The sequence below is a fragment of the Schistocerca piceifrons genome, chromosome 3, assembly GCF_021461385.2.
Source record: "Schistocerca piceifrons isolate TAMUIC-IGC-003096 chromosome 3, iqSchPice1.1, whole genome shotgun sequence".
Lineage (NCBI taxonomy): Eukaryota > Metazoa > Arthropoda > Insecta > Orthoptera > Acrididae > Schistocerca > Schistocerca piceifrons.
The window spans coordinates 723,128,772-723,150,223 of record NC_060140.1 but is presented as its reverse complement, the minus strand read 5'-3'; the positions used below and the strand labels follow the sequence as shown (position 1 = coordinate 723,150,223).

Here is a 21,452-nt window from a genome sequence, read left to right as displayed (position 1 = left end):
ATTTTGTACAGGAAATATTTGGAACTTACCTCTCCTCTTCAATTCACAAAAAAATGCATTTGAGATTAGGTTGGTAGTTGAACCTGTATCTAAAATTAACTGTGTGTCAATGCCAAATATTTTTACCTTAATGATTGCTTGTACTTGATCTTCCTTGACCTTATCTACTCTATCTAACTCATGCTGATACAAATTGTCTTTGATGTCACCACGTTTGTCAAATATTATGAAATATGTTTGTAGTTGTGCCTTGCCTCCGCTTCGTGAGAGGTCAATAGTCTGGAGCTGTACTACTACCGGTTGGTGTTCTCCGACGGCGTAGTGTGACTTAGTTCATTACCTGGAGAAATTTTAGTGAGTTGCACTGTGAGTGTACTTCACCAATTTGTGTTGTTCGCTGCTGTGCGGTTATTTTGCTGCCCAAAAGTTGGCTGCAGTACACCGTAAGGCATGGTATTGTTGCCACACATTGGCCACTGCTGCGGCTGACTGTTCCTGTTTATGTTCAGCATAGAGGCTTTTGGTGGTGAATTGTAATTCACTCGTGTGTTGAAATTACCCCTGTTGTTTTGGAAATTTCTTTTAAATCGTTTGTTTTTTCCATTCCCTTTACCACACTCATTGCCTCTCGGTATGTAATTTTGCTGTTGTGTGTACCAACTTTGCTGCATGTTTAAATCACGTTTTATTGACTGATTTACGTAATTATGTTGTTGTGGTGCCTGTTCTTCTATTGCGCTATGGGGTACAGATCTTCCCTCATAGATTAAGTCAATTGAATCGAGCACTGATGAGAAATATTCAGTGTCACTGACAGGAAATATTCAGTGACATGCTTGGGCGTTGTGGGTAATTTTTCTCTGATGTGCGATTGTAAATAACTTTTTAAAAATTTTCACATGTCTACCTGCAATATTGGGTTCGTCCAGTAGCGTGTCTTGTTCAGGTGTTTTTCAAAGTAACCACGGAGACTATCGTATTTGCCATTGAATTGTGTAGGATTGAAAATCTCGTGTCTGAGTCTTTCTTGCACTACCTCAGACCAGTATTTGTCGAGGAAAGCTCTTTCAAATTGAAGATAAGTGTTGCAACGTTCTGCCACTTCAATTACCCATAAGAGCACATCATCTTGTGTATATCCTACGACAAATCTGATTTTCTGTGCTTCTTTCCAGTTGCGTGGAAATACATGATGAAAAGCACTGATAAACACTACGGGATTTATTATTTTATCTTTGGTAGTGAATGTAGGAAATGGTTGATGCCTCAGCAAACCGTCGTCTGCAAAAATAGTTGATAAACGCATGGCAATTTCGGTCATATTTATGTCGTTATGGTTGTTACCTGTGATTCCGGCTGGTAATTGTTCAGGTATTGGAACTGTGGTTATGTTTACACATTGCAATCTACAACTGTCATTTGTACCTGCTGTAGGACTCGTGACAATTTGCGACTATATAGCAACACGTTGTGGTTTGTTTACTGTAGCTTGTATATTATTTACATTCATATTTCGACTCCTGGCGATATTTTCCTACAAAAGATTGCGGATCCTATTTTCTGCAGCTTGCAGGTTAATGTTTATGTTTACCTTGTTCACAATTTGATTTTCTTTTTTCTGAATAGCCTTTTCTACTACATCTGTGTATAACTTACAATTGGTTACCAACTTCTCTGCAATGGTGTTACCCTTATCTAACAATCGGTTACCAACTTCTCTGCAATGGTGTTAACCTTATCTAACGTACCTGCTTCAGCTTGACTAATGATATCACTCAGATTTTCATTAATCTTCTCTCTCCTTAACACATGCTGAGTCAACTTCTAATGTCGCTACCCTTAAAGTAAGCTCTTCTACAGCTAGAGGTACACCTTCATAGTCTTTATTTATTTTGTTAATGACAGTGGTTACTTTTTTTACTGTCTAACACAGCTGGTTTTGCGTGGCTTCAATATGTATGTTTGCGTCAGTGATTTTCTTTATCTGTTGTTCTACTAGGTCGTGATGGTCATTAAAAGAATTTACCTTCTGTTTTAACTCTGTAATGCTACTGTTAACTTCAAAAAGTACTTCATGCTTTATCTGTGTTTTCACATCATGCAATTTTTCGTATATTTCAGTGCAAAAACTTTTGGCTAAATCATCGAATTTCTGTGAGACTGTGTCTTGCAAATCCTTGAATATTTGTTTTTGTTCTTGCTTCATTGCATTTAGATCATGTGTAACAGTGTTCATATCTTGTGTCGAATTATCAGTTTTGGTGTTCATATCGTATTTTATATCACTGAAAGGTATTGCTACCATCTAATTTCGTGTTCATGTTAGGTAATAGCCGCCACAGCAGTGCTTCAGTTGTACTGCTGTGGTTGCTGTCTGCTGTGCTTCCCAAGTTAATGTTTGTGTTGTGACCAAGTGGTGTTTGTAACATGTTGTCAAGATTCATATTTTCCTCACTCTCCACTGTTTCATTCATGAGCGCTATGTCGCTTTGGGAGATGGTAAACACTGTCATCAAGGATATTTTGTGCTGGAGAGTCGTTATCATTCGTCACTCATGCAACACACATCTCTGATCTGCTTTAAACTTCTGCACTAGTCATGCAGGGTGCCTGAACTTTAATTGTTTGATCTTGCAATTCTATGCCATCTTCTGCATTTTCGGTATCGCTATCAATAATGGGATTCTATTTTTTGGCCATATTATATGAATTTGTAAGAAATAGAAATTTCAACAAAATGTTAAAAATTTCCTCCATTAATTATTACACTTGATAAATGCAAATTACGTGATGTCAAAGCCTGTTTTGTCATCTTTTATGATGCTCAAACTGTTGTGTCACAGTTCTTTGTTTTACTGACAATACGTATCACACTGAAAATTTCTTGTAATTTTTTTTTTTTCTTTTTTCGCCAATAAAATTGAAGGAAGGAAATAGTGAGGAAAGGTTTCTATCTACATTAAAGGATGTGCTACCAAGTGTAACCATGCAAGCAACTTGCGTAGCCATCCTACCTTTTGCTGCGCCGAATAAAACCGCATACTAAGGAAAATTTTACATGACCTGGGTCCAATTTTTGCCTTTTTGTAATACTCACTCCCCGTTGTGATTCATGCAAACAGAAAATACTGGCAATTAATTTTAGCAGTTTATAACAGTGTCTTAAAATTTTCTGATTATAACAATAGTTAACAAACACAATTTATGACCAGTGCCCAGAAGTCCTGGCACACAGGTCTCAATTGTAATGTAATTAAATAAAATATATTTATATGTATGATATATATGCATCTGCAAAAATTGTCTGTGCTTAACTTAATCTCCTTTGACGCTCGGACTTCGCCGAAATATTTGAAGATGCAGGCAGCTAAAGGACTCCGTGGGCACTGGCGCCATATAAATCAATTCACATACTTCCATAAATACAAATGCTTTATATTGGTCAAATATTGTATTATTCATGCACATTTAAATACACTTAGACTGCAGTACTTTCTGCTTTACAAAATGCACGTCATTCTCTTACAAGAAAAACTTCGACTGTACTCCACTACTAAAAACAAAAAACAGTACATCAAAAAATGAATCTGAAAAAATTTCTTCATTTGTCGGCACCTTCCTAGTTAATGTCTCTACTAATGCGTCTGTTCGATTGGTATTTCATTTTTGCTTTGCTGTTAAATAAATATTAAATTAGCGGCATCCTGGGGGGAGGGGGGGGGTATTTATTTATGTTCCTGTACATGACATACAATAGTCTGAAGTAAAAAATACTTACAGTAGATCTTTTACCATTCCCTGTGTCATCATTTGGGTGTTGTTACTATAAAAGTTGGTGCTCAGCATATACATAGTTCTTGCAGTCTTTATGGCATTAAAGTAACTGTCTCCCACTATTTTTCAAATCCACACCTTTCCATCATCATCCTCTTTGTAAGATTATGAGCTGTGCTTGGAAGTATCGTTTGGTTAGTGTGTTTCCCATTCGAGACAAAGGGCTTAGTTTCAGTCCTATTCCAACATACAATTTAAATGTAACAGCATTTTAAAATTTTTTGAGATTTATGTTAAAGTGCTCTGTGTGGAGCCTTTGCAGTGCCACAGCCTTGTTGTCTCAGTACCATTCCAAACTTTTTCCATTTATTCTGTTGTAGCTGCAGCGGAAGTTATCTCAAATTACACAAAATTTTAAAACATTTTAGCTTTTGCTTGTCTTTGTTTTAGGAGGGGTATTCAAAATGTATCGAACATTCTTCTTTCATGTGTAAACCAATGAAGTATGGGAGATTTTCTTCAGTGGAGACATGGAAGGGGACACCCATGTGCAGCCGTGATTTTTTTTTTTTTTTCCCCGTCATCAGAAAGAGTCGGTCACTGGCAGTCAGCTCATGACTGGGAACATGGAGAGAATGCTCATCACTTTCTAGTAGGTGGTGAAATTTCAGAACAAACTGAGCAGAGATATGGCATCAGATTTTGTTATAAACTTGGTGATACTCAAGTGTAACCAATTCACAAGGTTCAACAGGCTTTCAAGGTTGAAATGTAGAGAAACTCACAGATAAAGGAGTGTTTACAACCACTTCAAAGATGGCTGCTTATCAGTGCACAGTGAATTGCATTTAGGCAGACCCACATGAAGTCAGCATGACAATATTGTTGAGCAAGTGCAGATTTGAGGTATGGAAGAACATCATATAAGAGTTGAGACTTTGTGAATGAGGTAGGGCTAAGCATTGGATTGGTAAAATCAATTTTGACAGGTAAATAGTGCATGAGGAGAATGTCCACAAAATATGTACAAAGACTGCTCACAATGAATCAAAAGCATTGCCATCTGGAAATTGTGCAGGACATGCTGGACTGTGCAAACAGTGGCCTCAACTTTGTGTACACCATGATCACAGGGATGAGAAATTGGTTTATTGGTGTGACCCAGAAACCAACATGCAATCACCACAGTGGAAACATCATTTCCGAGGCCAAAACAGAAACGCAGGTCTGCAGCAGTGTAAAGGTCAAGTTGACCATTTTCTTCTACTCTCATGGGGTGGTGCATCATTAGTGCTCACTACAGTGCAAAACCATCGCAAAGGAAGTCAATCACATTTGTGATGCTGTGGGCGGCAAAAACTTGGCAGCTTCATCATGATAATACACTCACCATTCAGTGCATCTGATACATAATTCCCTCACTAAACACAACATTCCTGTGGTTAGTCAGGCTCCAAATTCTCCTGACATGGCTCTATGTGAATTTTGGCTATTTCCCAAGATTTTGGCTATTTCCCAAGCTGGAAATACCCCTGAAAGTAACATGATTTTAGTCAAGATAAGACAGCCCAGGTGATCACCATTCTAAAAGACGCATTCCAGTATTATTTCCAACAATGGCAGGTCTGCTGGGAAAAGTATGTCCATTACCAACGAGACTTCTTCAAAAGGATTAAGGTTCTCTGCCCCCAAGTTAATAAATGTATTTCTGCCAACCAAAGATTCTATACTTTTTTAACACACCTCGTATTCTGAAGAACTACATTGATTGTTTCTGGAAGAAGCTCTCAAAATTTCTTAGTTTTGCCAAAAATTAAATGGAAGTACACAATATTTAATATTCATTATACCAGCACAGAGCATGGTATCATTCTATGAACCTGTGATTCATAAATATGTTTTGCCAATTGCACATTATCTCACAAAATGAATAACAGTTGCTGTTGACCTATTAATACATCAGCTATATGTATGCTGCGCTTTTTGTCAGTTTATAATACCATGTAATGTTATTTTCCAACTTGAACCTGATTGATGTTTGTCAGTGACGGTGTCAATAGCTGCATTCCTAAGTTTCCATTTCCATAATATGTAATGTATGAATTTTGTGAAAATATGTGTGCTGTTGACAACTGCCAGAAGAAAATATTGGACTGCAGTTATTGACAGCACTGTCAGTGTGCACATCAGGACTTGGTCCAAAGCCTGCCTCTCTCTCTCTCTCTCTCTCTCTCTCTCTCTCTCTCTCTCTCTCTCTCTCTCTCTAAGGCCACATAGTTTATTTAGTTTGTGATTATAAAAAAACATAATTTGTTCTACCAGTTAGCATTAAGTCACCTGTATTTGGCCTGTGAAAAACTCGCCACATTTTCTCCTACCACAGTTTGTTATTCACTTTAAGTAACAGTGATTGTAAACCTGTTGTATTGTTACGGTATTTTGTTTCACTAGTTGCATTTCTGAGTTCCTCAGTTCAGTGCCTGCATTGATATTACATTCTTTTCAGCATCTTTATAGTAAGAGATAATTTTATATGACAGTTTTAGTTATCACTTACCCAGTTTTACCCCATGCCAGTATGTATGGCACGAAAGAGGAAAAAAGGCAAAAGACTCTTCAATTTTAAGATATCTGAACAGAAAAAAATATTATTTTGTTAAGAGTGTATCCTTGCTCTTATGATCGCTGGGTAAGATTTACAAATATATCAGCAAAGGTTAGGCAATAATTCCATATACATCATCAACAAATGCATTTTTAAGAAACAGTTAAATATTTTCTGCTTATAAAAAATTGGAGGACTAAAGAGAGGTGAGATGCAATATTTGAAGGACAACTTACTGAAGCAGGAAGATATCACATCATTCTCAATGTCAATTTAGTGATTAAAAAAAGTTGTTAAGCAGCTATTTGGAACAGAAAAACTCAGTAAAAGAATTTCCCACATGTTGCACATATATAATGTCCTGTAAACAGTTACTTGGATAACACTCTGAATAATAAGTAGTAAATTTCTAGATTGGAACAATTTATAGTTGATTTGGATCACAGTGTTGAGGCATTGGTACTGCACAAGTACCTATGTTTATTTGAAGAATTGCTGCAGACTTGAATATTGCAGGAGAACTATAGTTGATTTTGTCAGTAAATGGACAAACTACTGGTGAATGTATGTTTTAAACAAACAATACATTTTTCAGATGTTGTGAGCTTTAAATGGAGTTTATTATCTGGAGTATGTCCTGACACTGCACCTCAGTTGTGATTGGAAGAGATTGATTGGAGTCATTCGTGAAAAGGAGGCACTAGAACTGGAGATGAATCTTTGAAATTTTAATGTGTTTTCATAGCATGTTAATCCAAATATGTTTCATACAAAATTGATTAAATTAAAAAATGTTTTGGAAATTGCATGTAAACACTGCCATTGTAATGAGTGTTTGAAATGGGTAGTTGATTAAAGGTAAAACGTTGAAACAGTTTATTGATGGAAGAAAAGAAAATGTAGAATTTATGGACAAAAGAGGAAACAATTAGTCGGGTACAAGATTATGAGTGGAAGTATTGTTCAACATTCCCTATAGAAGCCAGCAGAAACTTCAAACAAATTTACTCTTAAACTGCAATACAAAGGTGAATTTGTTTGTGAACTCTTCAGAGAAGCCAAGGCAATCTGTAAAAAGCTACAGTTCTTGAAAAGACAATTAAAAACTTAAAATTGTTTTCATTTTGTTGCTCAAGGGGTTCAAACCTATTCTGTATAATTAATACAGTAATGAGTTAGTGGCTTTAATAGAACAGTTTGGAATGAAGTTTGCTGGTTCACAAAGACTTCACATTGATACTACTAAAGTACACCCCGGGACACAGTACCACATACAGGTTGCCTACCTAACAGTTACCAGTGGCAACAATAATTTGATTTTCAGTATGTTGTATGATTATTGACCGAATTTAAAAATACAATATCGTAATGTACTCAATAAGATATGTTGTTATAGGTTATGTCTTGAGCTGACTTCAATGTAATTAAAAAGAATTACATCAGACGTGTTTCACTTTATTTACAAAGCATCTTCTGTGGCATTGTGTTAATTGGATGCGTACGTTTGTACATTTATTTTTTGATTCTTTTAGGTTAAAAACAGTGTTTTCTTTATGAAGTTAGTCTGCAAGCTATAAGCTACTTATGGTGTTTCTTTAAATTGTCTGCACCTTTTCCTCTTGCTAGCAGTGGTCGATGTCGACAGGCTTCGTTTCACATCTGCAGTTTTTGGCGTTTTACTGTGCTGCACTATTTATAATGGACTTTAACTGCTTTTCATTCATCACTACTACGGTGTTTATGCCTATTTGTTTGTTTTCGTTCATGTTGTGATTGTTGCCAACCTACGAAATGATTTTGTGTGTGTGTGTGTGTGTGTGTGAGGTGAGGAGGTGTGTGTGGTTTTTTTTTTTTTTTTTTTTTTTTTTTTTTTTTTTTTTTTTTTTTTTTTTTTTTTTTATGAGTTCCATGTCTGTATATCTGGTTGTAATTTTATGTTGGTGTAGGTGTTCTGCAAAAGTTGAATGATTTGTGCTGTATTCCATGCTCTTACATGTTCTTTGTATCTGGTGTCAAATGTCCTCCTGGTTTGACCTATGCATCTTCCATCACAAATATTGCATTTCAGTTGGTATATTCCTGATTTGTGATACAGAAATAAACACACACACCAAATCGTTTCATAGGTTGGAAACACACACAACATGAACGAAAACAAACAAATAGGCATAAACACTGTAGTAGTGATGAATGAAAAACAGTTAAGAAAGTCAGTTATAAATAGTGCAGTGCAGAAAATAACACAAAATGCCAAAAACAGCAGATGTGAAATGAAGCTTGTCGACATCAACCACTGCTAGCAAGAGGAGAAGGTTTAGACTATGTGAAGAAACACTGTAAGTAGTTTACAGACGAATTTCATAAAGAAAATGCTGTTTTTAACCTAAAAGAATCAAAAAATAAATGCACAAACATATGTATCCAGTTTACAGAACACTACAGGAGATGCTTTGTAAATAAAGCGAAACGCGTCTGGTGTAATTCTTTTTAATTACATTGCAGTCAGCTCAAGACAGATAACTTACAATAACAGATGTTAACAGCTGCTGCAGATGATGGCCGCACAAACAAACATACTCAATAAGAGTTTTTATCTTATATTAAAAGTTAGACACAATAAGACAAGTAATACAATTAGAAACAATATGTTTGTCTTAAGGCAACGTAACTGACTGTGTGTAAGTACCCATACTATATTCATCTGGTATTTGAGAGTGAGAGCACTTAATGTCTTCCAACAAACTTTATACACAGTTTCAAACCTTCACAAAACTTTTTCTCTGTTATCCACATACAGCACTGAATGTGTTGTGACAGTGCCACGACATTTAACAGTGCCGCCACGGCAGTACGCGCAAACGGCGATAGAGGCGCTCCGCAACTCGGCTGAGAGTGGGAGCGTCACCTAGCTACGAACGGCGCTGGCCGCATGTCACAGCACGGCAGTCGAATAAGAGATACTGAGTTGTTATCATGTAACCAGCTATTGTTTCTAAGTGAGTGTGTTTGAATATCCACGCAATTATTGGTGATTAAAGGTTGTAACAGAATGTACCTGCAAAATTACAGCATTATGTGAAACATAGTTCAGGAGATGTGGTGTTATAAACATGGAGATTCTTGAAAACCTGGATTTTGCTTAAAAAGAAGTGCAGAGTACGTGGACCGTATTCACATAGTATTTGATAATGATAGCGGTTCATGACTTCCAACAAACTTTAAGCATAATTTTAAACTTTTCTCACTTACATGCTTAAAGTCAAATATTTTACTCATTAACTCATTTGGGAAGTAATCGGACTTTAGAAGCTGTTTTATACGTAGGAGTTCGATCCTTTAAAGAATCAAGGGTTTTCTGATCCTTCATATTTGCTCGTCCTGTAGATGATGAGGAAAATAATGTGCCAAAAACTTATAAAAGGAGCATATTGACTTCCATTGGAGTTAAAATAACAATAAAAGTCAGTATTTTGGTTTAGTATTAAAAAGTTCATTTGGTGGAATAAACTATGGAAATTTCTCTGCATTTTGTAGACAAATCTTGTCTTTTTGCCAGTACACATGTGAATTTGAAAATATAATTTTTCTCTTCAAAAGTAAAAGAAAATAGATCAGAACTGTCAGCAAGAATTATATACAATTACTTTCGAAATTCTACACACCTAAACTTTTGTAATATTGCTGTCAGGATTGCTTATTTTGAAGTTTGAGTACACAAGGCTTATCTTCACACTGAATTATCATTCATATACTATATTACAAAGAAATGAATGATAAAATAGCAGCTAGTTGTAATCCATATAAAGATGAAATATTTTATTTAATTATTTCAAACAATGGAAAATCCATGATGGAATGTTACAATACCAGAGGAGGAAAGTTGGTACTCACTATATTGCGGAGATGCTGAGTCGCGATAGGCACAATAGATTCACACAGTTATAGTTTTCGGCCATTAAGGTCTTTGTCAGCAGTAGACCCCTCTGCACCTTCTCTCCTGTCCTCCATGTAAACTGCAACACTTCACTGTCCGCCACTCCCACCATACTATCCCTCCCCCTGCCCACCCCAGCCTCCTCCTTACCTCCACCCAGTTGCCACTTCCATCATGCACTGGTGCTGCTGCTCGCAGTGTGGTTTCAGTTCTGAGACTGCAGATGTGTGTGCAAGTTGCATTTGCGTGAGTGTGTGTGAGCCTGTGTGTATGTGTGTCTACTGCTGACAAAGGCCTTAATGGCCGAAAGCTATAATTGTGTGAATCTTTTTGTTGTGCCTATCGCAACTCAGCATCTCTGCTATATGGGGAGTAGCAACTTTCCTTCTCTGGTGTTATTTAATTATTTGCTAACTGACTTGGAGACAGAATGATAATTGGATCGTTTAACCAGGAAATATTACTCACTTAAAATAGTTTGTCCATGGAGTTTGGTAAGCAGCAGAGGAATGCATTGGTTGAAGCTTGGGTCCAGGTCATAAGTCACATATGGATAGCTCAGTCAATAAGAGCTTCACTCAATGATGAAAGACAGCAGATTTGATCTCCAAAGTGACACACTTTTTTAATCTGTTTTATAAGTTAAAATTGAAGGACACCTTCAACTTCGAATGAAAGTTTCATTCTGGAATTCCATATCTTGACTTCATAACCTCTTTGGCTAGTGCTTTGAGAGTGCAATTAGTTTGTTTGTGCAATATTATGTTACTGTGTGTTTAACATTTAGTAAGGTACAGGAAGACTTTTGAAGACATTTTTGCCCAGCTAGTTTCTTAGATATGTAACAACTAATCTGTGAATGTAAGAATAAAGCTTATTCTTTATTTTGAGTACTACATTGGCTTCTGTTCAGCTCTGGTACTAGACCCAAGAAGGAAATTAAAATAGGGAGAAGTTCAAACAAAGAAGCAAGTAAACAGTAAGAAAATTGTGTACAGATTAAAGTAAGAGGTGCTGTGAGTTGCCCGCATCTGAGTTGAAATATTGTTGTTCTCACTTTACACAATTTTATATTTTATTTCCAGGTGTTTTTTACTCTTACTTCTTGTAGCTGCTATTCTCTGGAAGATCAAGCAGAAGTATGATATGTACAGAAGAAGACAGGTATGGAAAACAATAAAACTGTGGTAATAGTAAAATTATAAGTTGGAACATTCTTATTGCATATCTAACATTTTTCTCTTTCTCTGACAGAGATTGTTTGTGGAGATGGAACAAATGGCAAGCCGTCCTTTCTCCCAAGTACTAGTTGAGATAGAACAACGGGAGAAGTTAGAAGATTCCTCAGAGTCAATATCCACACTTAGGAAAAAGAAAAAGGTATGATGGAATAGATTTAAATTTTTTTGAAAATATTGTTGCACTGAATTCTGCAGATAATTATATAAAGAATTTAGAAGTCTTTTTAGTTTATTATAGTAAAGTTTTGTAAATTAAATTTGTGAATTTCAGCAGCAGGGATCATTCTCACTTTTGTTTATAGACCACTGAACATAAACAAAACTTTGTAACTGGATAAGAGAGAGGAGGAACTATGAAAATTGTTCTTAACACCTCTGCTTGCCAAGGGGGAAGGTAGTGTAAAGAATAATGCGGTGATAATGCTAATGGATTAACAGAACTAAACCAACATAGTGCATCCCATTTGATAAATAAAATATGTTCTGAAACATATGTACATGGAAATGATACTTTACTTTAAATGACAACTTGTATATAACTTTTTTTTAAAAAAAACTTCCAATACAACTGTTCAGTGGTTTTGTGAATTGCAGCAATACATCTCTGTATAATATTCATTTCGCATCTGAGTTGAGCAAACATACGCAGTTGATAATATGACTTCAGTCTTTAATCTGGTTGTGAGAAAATAAATAAAATTTATCTGAGAAAGAGATAATTATGGCTATACCAGTACATACACACAACAAAATCATCTTTTAAAAAATGGAGAAAATATCAGTAGTCTTCATTTCAAAAGCCATCAGTTAATAATAAATATTGCACACACTTTCATTCACACAAACAAGCACACCTCATGCACACATGACCACCATCATCTCTGGCACCTCAGACTGGAATGCAACTGTCACATCAAATGAAAGCAGCAGTATGGAGGGGGCAGTGAAGGGGAAGGGATAGCATGGTACAGGTATGGGGAGAGAAGAGTGTGTTCTGACGGAGCACACTGGACTCACTTTTGGGAGGATTATGGTTCAAACCCAAGTCTGGCCATCCTGATTTAGGTTTTCCTAAATCTTCTTCTTCTTCTTCTTCTTCTTCTTCTGTGGCACTACAGTCCAGGATGAACCTTGGTCTTCCCAACGAGCTTCCGCCATCCGTCATGGTCACATGTTACCCTCCTCCAGTTTGATTTCCCTAAATTGCTCCAGGCAAATGTCAGAATGGTTAGTTTGAAAGGGCACAGCCAACTTCCTCTCCCATCCTTCCCTAATCCGATGGGACTGATGAACATGCTGTTTGGTTCCCTCCCCCAAACCAACCAATCTGACAGAGCTTATAGGGCCTCTATGCATTCACGAAGACTGCCAGGCGCAGCTTTGGGAGACTGTGAGTCAGGGAGGTTTGGGGAGGGGTTGAAGGTGGGAGGAGAGAAGGGAAGGGAAAAGGAGGACAGGTGCATTGGCAGAGGGCAGCACACAATGAGTGTGAGGGCACATGAGTAGGGAGGAAGGGATAGGACAGTCGGGATGGAAACTGTTGGGGGGGATGGTGTGGGGACAGTAAGTTACTGTAGATGAGGCCAGGGTGATCTCGGGAGTGGAGAATGTGTTGTAACATTAATTCCTGTCTGTGCAGTTCAAAAAAATCTGCTGATGAAGGGTAGGATCCAGTAACTGGGATTGTGAACCAGCCATTGAAATAAAGTGTGTTTGGTTCAGCTGCATGTTGTGTCAGAGGGGGTCAGTTTTGCTCTTGATGACAGTTTCTCTCTCTCTCTCTCTCTCTCTCTCTCTCTCTCTCTCTCTCTTCCTCTTCATTTAGTCAGTTCCGACTCTTCGTGACCCCATGAACCAAATCACGCCACTTTTTCCTGTCTTGCACTTTCTCCTGTAGACCTTCCAGGTTGGAACACGTTGCTTCTGTGATGCCATCGATCCATCTCATCCTCTGACGTCCTCTTCTAGTTCCTTCAATCTTCCCCAGCATTAATGTTTTTTCCAGGGAGGCATGCCTTCGCATTGTGTGTCCAAAGTAGGTCAGCTTTTGTTTTAACATTAGACCTTCCAGGGAGAAATCTGGTATTATTTGCTCCAATATTGATCTGTTGGTTCTCTCTGCAGTCCATGGAACCCTAAGAAGTTTCCTCCAACACCATAATTCGAAGGAGTCAATTCTTTACCATTCAGCCTTTCTAATGGTCCAGGTCTCACATACATACATCACAACTGGAAAGATCATAGCCCTCACAACATAGATCTTTGTTGCTAGTGTTATATCTCTGGACCTTATAACCTTGTCAAGGTTTGACATCGCCTGTCTACCGAGCAACAGGCTTCTCTGGATTTCATGGCTGCAGTCGCCGTCAGCAGAGATCTGGGAACCAAGATAACTGAATGTGGTCACTACCTCCATGGTTTCTCCTGCTATATCCCACAAATTGGTAGGTGTAGTTGCCATAATTTTCGTTTTCTTCACATTCAGCCTAAGACTGGCCTTTTCACTTTCATCTTTCACCTTCAGCAAGAGTGTTTTCAATTCTTCTTCACTTTCTGCCAACAGGATCGTATCATCCGCGTACCTGAGGTTGTTTACATTTATTCCAGCTATTTTAATTCCTGTTTCTCCTTCATCTTGCCTCGCATTCCTCATAACATGTTCTGCATACAGATTGAATAAGTACGGTGACAGTATGCAGCCTTGCCGGAGCCCTTTCTGAATCTTTATCCATTTCATTGTTCCATGCATAGTTTTCACTGTGGCTTCTTGGTCAAGGTATAAACTCCGTATCAGATTAATGAGGTGTTTTTCAGTATGTTCCATAATTTGTTGTGATTGACGCAGTCAAAGGCTTTGGCATAGTCAATAAAGCAGAGGTACACATCTCTCTGGAATTCTCTTGCTTTTTCCATAATCCACCGAATGTTAGCAATTTGATCTCTAGCTCCTCTTCCTTTCCTAAATCCAGCTTGTTCTTCTGGTAGCTCTCAATCTAGATATTGGTGAAGTCTATTTTGTAAGATTTTCAACATGACTTTGCTAGCATGTGAGATAAGTGCGATTGTTCGATAATCTGAGCATTCTTTAGAACTTCTCTTCTTTGGAATGGGGATGAATACTGATCTTTTCCAGTCTTCTGGTCACTGCTGCGTGATCCATATTTTTTGACGTATTGAGTGCAGCACTTTCACTGCATCCTTTCCAGTGACTTTAAATAATTCTGCTGGTATTTCATCATGTCCACTAGTTTTGTTATCAGCCATACTTTCAAGGGCCCACTGGATTTTGCTCTCCAAAATATGTGGCTCTAGTTCTAAATTAACATTAACATCAGCAGTAGGAGCCCTGTCCTTACGCAATTCTTTCTTGCATAGGTCTTCTACATATTCTGCCCATTTTTCCTTAACATCCTCTCCTTCACTCAGATCTTTCCCGTTTCTATCTTTTATCATTCCAATTTTTGCCTGGAATTTTCCTTTAATTTCTCTAATTTTCTTATAAAGATCTCTTGTCTTCCCCATTCCGTTACTATCTTCAACTTCCTGCACTGTTCATTAAAGAATATATTTTTATCTCTTCTAGCTAATTTCTGAAAATATTTATTCAATTCAAACATAGCTGATCTATCTCCCTTGATTTTTGCTTTCCTTCGTTCTCGTTAACTTGCAGTGCCTCAACTGATAGCCATCTAGCCTTCTTGCTGTTTCTTTTCTTCGGAATGTGTTTCTCTGCGGCTTCCTTGACAGTATTAACTACTTCTGTCCACATCTCTCGTGAGCTTTTGTCCTCCAGTTCTAATACATTAAATCTGTTTTGCACCTCTACAGTGTAGTCGGAGGGCATAGAGTTAAGGTCGTATCTGCAAGTTGGGATACTTTTTGCTACATTCTGAAGTTTCAGCCGAAATTTTGCAATCAGGAGCTCATGATCTGATCTGCAGTCAGCCCCAGGTCTGGTTGTAGCTGACTGAACCGCACTCTTCCACCTCTCATTAGAAAGTATGTAATCAATTTGGTTCTGGTGTGGGCCATCTGGCGAAGTCCAGGTACATAGGCGTCATTTTGGTAGTTGAAACAGTGTATTAGTAATTATCAATGAATTTTCTTGGCAGAATTCTAGGAGTCTCTGTCCTTCTTCATTTGTTGTACCAAGACCATGTTGTTGTTGTTGTGGTCTTCAGTCCTGAGACTGGTTTGATGCAGCTCTCCATGCTACTCTATCCTGTGCAAGCTTTTTCATCTCCCAGTACCTACTGCAACCTACATCCTTCTGAACCTGCTTAGTGTATTCATCTCTTGGTCTCCCTCTACGATTTTTACCCTCCACGCTGCACTCCAATACTAAATTGGTGATCCCTTGATGCCTCAGAACATGTCCTACCAACCGATCCCTTCTTCTGGTCAAATTGTGCCACAAACTTCTCTTCTCCCCAATCCTATTCAATACTTCCTCATTAGTTATGTGATCTACCCATCTAATCTTCAGCATTCTTCTGTAGCACCACATTTCGAAAGCTTCTATTCTCTTCTTGTCCAAACTATTTATCGTCCATGTTTCACTTCCATACATGGCTACACTCCATACAAATACTTTCAGAAAGGACTTCCTGACACTTAAATCTATACTCGATGTTAACAAATTTCTCTTCTTCAGAAACGCTTTCCTTGCCATTGCCAGTCTACATTTTATATCCTCTCTACTTCGACCATCATCAGTTATTTTGCTCCCCAAATAGCAAAACTCCTTTACTACTTTAAGTGTCTCATTTCCTAATCTAATTCCCTCAGCATCACCCGACTTAATTAGACTACATTCCATTATCCTTGTTTTGCTTTTGTTGATGTTCATCTTATATCCTCCTTTCAAGACACTGTCCATTCCATTCAACTGCTCTTCCAAGTCCTTTGCTGTCTCTGACAGAATTACAATGTCATCGGCGAACCTCAAAGTTTTTATTTCTTCTCCATGAATTTTAATACCTACTCCGAATTTTTCTTTTGTTTCCTTTACTGCTTGCTCAATATACAGATTGAACAACATCGGGGAGAGGCTACAACCCTGTCTTACTCCCTTCCCAACCACTGCTTCCCTTTCATGTCCCTCGACTCTTATAACTGCCATCTGGTTTCTGTACAAATTGCAAATAGCCTTTCGCTCCCTGTATTTTACCCCTGCCACCTTTAGAGTTTGAAAGAGAGTATTCCAGTCAACATTGTCAAAAGCTTTCTCTAAGTCTACAAATGCTAGAAACGTAGGTTTGCCTTTCCTTAATCTTTCTTCTAAGATAAGTCGTAAGGCCAGTATTGCCTCACGTGTTCCAGTGTTTCTACGGAATCCAAACTGATCTTCCCCGAGTTTGGCTTCTACTAGTTTTTCCATTCGTCTGTAAAGAATTTGTGTTAGTATTTTGCAGCTGTGACTTATTAAACTGATAGTTCGGTAATTTTCACATCTGTCAACACCTGCTTTCTTTGGGATTGGAATTATTATATTCTTCTTGAAGTCTGAGGGTATTTCGCCTGTTTCATACATCTTGCTCACCAGATGGTAGAGTTTTGTCAGGACTGGCTCTCCCACGGCCGTCAGTAGTTCCAATGGAATATTGTCTACTCCGGGGGCCTTGTTTCGACTCAGGTCTTTCAGTGCTCTGTCAAACTCTTCACGCAGTATCATATCTCCCATTTCATCTTCATCTACATCCTCTTCCATTTCCATAATATTGTCCTCAAGTACATCGCCCTTGTATAGACCCTCTATATACTCCTTCCACCTTTCTGCTTTCCCTTCTTTGCTTAGAACCGGGTTTCCATCTGAGCTCTTGATATTCATACAAGTCGTTCTCTTATCTCCAAAGGTCTCTTTAATTTTCCTGTAGGCGGTATCTATCTTACCTCTAGTGAGATAGGCCTCTACATCCTTACATTTGTCCTCTAGCCATCCCTGCTTAGTCATTTTGCACTTCCTGTCGATCTCATTTTTGAGACGTTTGTATTCCTTTTTGCCTGTTTCACTTACTGCATTTTTATATTTTCTCCTTTCATCAATTAAATTCAATATTTCTTCTGTTACCCAAGGATTTCTACTAGCCCTCGTCTTTTTACCTACTTGATCCTCTGCTGCCTTCACTAATTCATCCCTCAAAGCTACCCATTCTTCTTCTACTGTATTTATTTCCCCCATTCCTGTCAATTGCTCCCTTATGCTCTCCCTGAATCTCTGTACAATCTCTGGTTCTTTCAGTTTGTCCAGGTCCCATCTCCTTAAATTCCCACCTTTTTGCAGTTTCTTCAGTTTTAATCTACAGGTCATAACCAATAGATTGTGGTCAGAGTCCACATCTGCCCCTGGAAATGTCTTACAATTTAAAACCTGGTTCCTAAATCTCTGTCTTACCATTATATAATCTATCTGATACCTTTTAGTGTCTCCAGGGTTCTTCCATGTATACAACCTTCTTTCATGATTCTTAAACCAAGTGTTAGTTATGATTATGTTGTGCTCTGTGCAAAATTCTACCAGGCGGCTTCCTCTTTCATTTCTGTCCCCCAATCCATATTCACCTACTATGTTTCCTTCTCTCCCTTTTCCTACACTCGAATTCCAGTCACCCATGACTATTAAATTTTCGTCTCCCTTCACAATCTGAATAATTTCTTTTATTTCATCATACATTTCTTCAATTTCTTCGTCATCTGCAGAGCTAGTTGGCATATAAACTTGTACTACTGTAGTAGGTGTGGGCTTCGTATCCATCTTGGCCACAATAATGCATTCACTATGCTGTTTGTAGTAGCTTACCCGCATTCCTATTTTCCTATTCATTATTAAACCTACTCCTGCATTACCCCTATTTGATTTTGTGTTTATAACCCTGTATTCACCTGACCAGAAGTCTTGTTCCTCCTGCCACCGAACTTCACTAATTCCCACTATATCTAACTTCAACCTATCCATTTCCCTTTTTAAATTTTCTAACCTACCTGCCCGATTAAGGGATCTGACATTCCACGCTCCGATCCGTAGAACGCCAGTTTTCTTTCTCCTGATAACGACATCCTCTTGAGTAGTCCCCGCCCGGAGATCCGAATGGGGGACTATTTTACCTCCGGAATATTTTACCCAAGAGGACGCCATCATCATGTAATCATACAGTAAAGCTGCATGCCCTCGGGAAAAATTACGGCTGTAGTTTCCCCTTGCTTTCAGCCGTTCGCAGTACCAGCACAGCAAGGCCGTTTTGGTTATTGTTACAAGGCCAGATCAGTCAATCATCCAGACTGTTGCCCTTGCAACTACTGAAAAGGCTGCTGCCCCTCTTCAGGAACCACACGTTTGTCTGGCCTCTCAACAGACACCCCTCCGTTGTGGTTGCACCTACGGTACGGCTATCTGTATCGCTGAGGCACGCAAGCCTCCCCACCAACGGCAAGGTCCATGGTTCATATCATTTTGGTAGTTGAAACACTGTGTTAGTAATTATCAATGAATTTTCTTGGCAGAATTCTAGGAGTCTCTGTCCTTCTTCATTTGTTGTACCAAGACCATATTTCCCTGTTATACCTTCTACAGCATGATTTCCCACTTTTGCATTCCAATCTCCAACTATGAAGACGATATACTTTTTTGGTGTTGACAGTAGTAATTCTTGTAAATCTCCATAGAACTGGTCAATAATTTCCTTTTCAGCATCGGTTGGTGGCGCATAAACTTGAATTACTGTGATGTTGACGGGCTGACCTTGAAGTCTGATGGACATCATTGTATCATTTTTATATTTGCATCCCATTACAGCTTTCCCCACTTTATCACTAACTATGAAGGCTACTCCTTCTGTTGTTATTGTGCCCAGAATAATACACCATATGGCCATCCGAAGCAAATTCTCCCATGCCAGTCCACCTCATTTCACTTATTCCCAATATGTTGATGTTGATTTTCTCCATTTATCTTTTCACTATGTCTAGTTTTCCTTGATACATGAATCTTGCATTCCATGTTCCTAAGCAGTGCTTCTCTTTGCACCATCTTACTCTTCATAAAGCTCCTCGCAACCTGGTTACCCCCGGAGATCTGATTGGGGAACTTGAAACTCCGGAACATTTTGAGCTGAGCGAAGCCATGGGGTTTTCTTGGGATAGTTCAGTGGTGGTTTCCCGTTCCTTCCACTGTCCTCCAACTCCTATCTGCTCACTGACTCAGTTTCCCGCTGGGGTTGGTTACCCAATGTTCCGCTGAGTTTCTTGACTTAACAGGGGCACCACGTGAAGGTAGGAAGTTGGAGAATTGAGGTGACAGAGGCTGTGAGAACCCTCTTGCTAAGTTCTTGTAATCATGTATCACCCCCATTTTATGCCAGAGTGTCATGGTGTCTGCAGAGACCCCCCCCCCCCCCCCTCCACCTGGTCATTTCCTGGGCCCTGACGACAGTTTAGTGGTGGCCATTCATCCTGGTGGACAGCTGGTTAGTAGTCCTACCAATATATAGAGCTGTAAAATGATTGCAGCAGAGGTGATATATGATGTCACTGCTTTAACAACTGGCCTGGCCTGTGATAGGATAGGATAAGCCTATGGCAGGAATGGAATAGGAAATGCTGGATGGGTTGATTGGGCAGGTCTTGCACTTGAGTATCCCACACAGCTGTGATTCATGAGGCAAGGGGTTCAGAGTGGCATAGGAATGGACTGGGATGTCGTGGAGGTTGGTTGGGTGATGGAAAGCCACTTTATGAAGGGTTGTGACATTCGCCTGCTTTATTTCATCCTTGATTGTCCTCACTCAGTGTTGACATACTGTGTTGCTATACTGGCTAAAAAAATGGGGGGTAAGTTCAACACTGACTACTTTAAATGATGTAGCCGACAGGTGCACATTTGCGTTTCTCAGTTCTTTACTTTCATTGTTCATAACCCCCAATAATACACAGCTATTATGGCCAGTTAACTATTGTTTAACTTTCGATAAGCCTCATTAATAGGTTGTAGGCAAACATCCACATACTGCTACATCTAGGAGCAGTAAAAACCTAACCACACATTTCCCAGTCTTTCAGATAAATTGAACATACATTGTCATTGCTTTAACACACGTCCTATTGGTGTAACACTTATTTCACAGTCACGTTTATGCATTGTTGTTGTTCTAACCAATATGGGTTACGCATCTGAAACTCGGTCGTGGACTGACTGTGTCGGGATCAAAAATCGGGCCCTTACATATTATCACAATAATAGGCACTGAAACTGCACATTGTGTGATGTTTAATTTACAGAAAACACAATGAAAACTTAACTCATTCAGTTAACTGCATACATCGAAAACTTGTCTTTTTAACAGTTTCTTTTACCACAAGAGTTAGGCCAAATTATTTGTTTAAATGATGAAATTAACAAATATAGTTATGCAAACAATACTTTTGATGAAACTGTTAATTACTTTGGATTTAATTAAGGGCTGGCTTTGCTAACATGTTTTCGAATAGAGCCAAATACATCCTTTTAGAATACTATTAGTTGTTCCTCCAAATATTTATAATTAGCACAGAATTTATATTTGTTTATAAGTCAGCAATAGAATTTAAGTTACAAAACAATTACTGATTTCACCCCATAACAAAAGATAATAACTAGAAATAGTCAAAATAAATTAGAAAATCAATTGCATACATAAAACTAAGTACAAAATTAGATCTGGTGTTATACTGTTTAAAACTGAGGGCCAACCTTTCTCTTTTATGGAAATGCAGATTATACTCATGTATGTTAATAGTACTTGTTCAAAAATGAAAAAAAAAAATGAATTTTAAGGAGGCAGGCGGGAAGTAAACATATCTCAGCTCGCTTCGTCACATCACCCCCTCATTGTATTGACCAGGTAGAAATTGCTAATAGCCAACT

At 38.3% G+C, this 21,452-nt stretch overlaps 1 protein-coding gene across 1 annotated transcript in view; it reads left to right on the top strand.

The window, feature by feature from the left end:
- Positions 1-21,452, top strand: part of LOC124787690 (putative protein tag-53) — a 295,671-nt gene that overhangs the window by 254,275 nt on the left and 19,944 nt on the right. The window contains exons 21-22 of the mRNA XM_047254518.1: positions 11,399-11,477; positions 11,568-11,693. Coding sequence (XP_047110474.1) covers positions 11,399-11,477; positions 11,568-11,693 — 205 coding nt within the window. The remainder of the gene's footprint in view (positions 1-11,398; positions 11,478-11,567; positions 11,694-21,452) is intronic.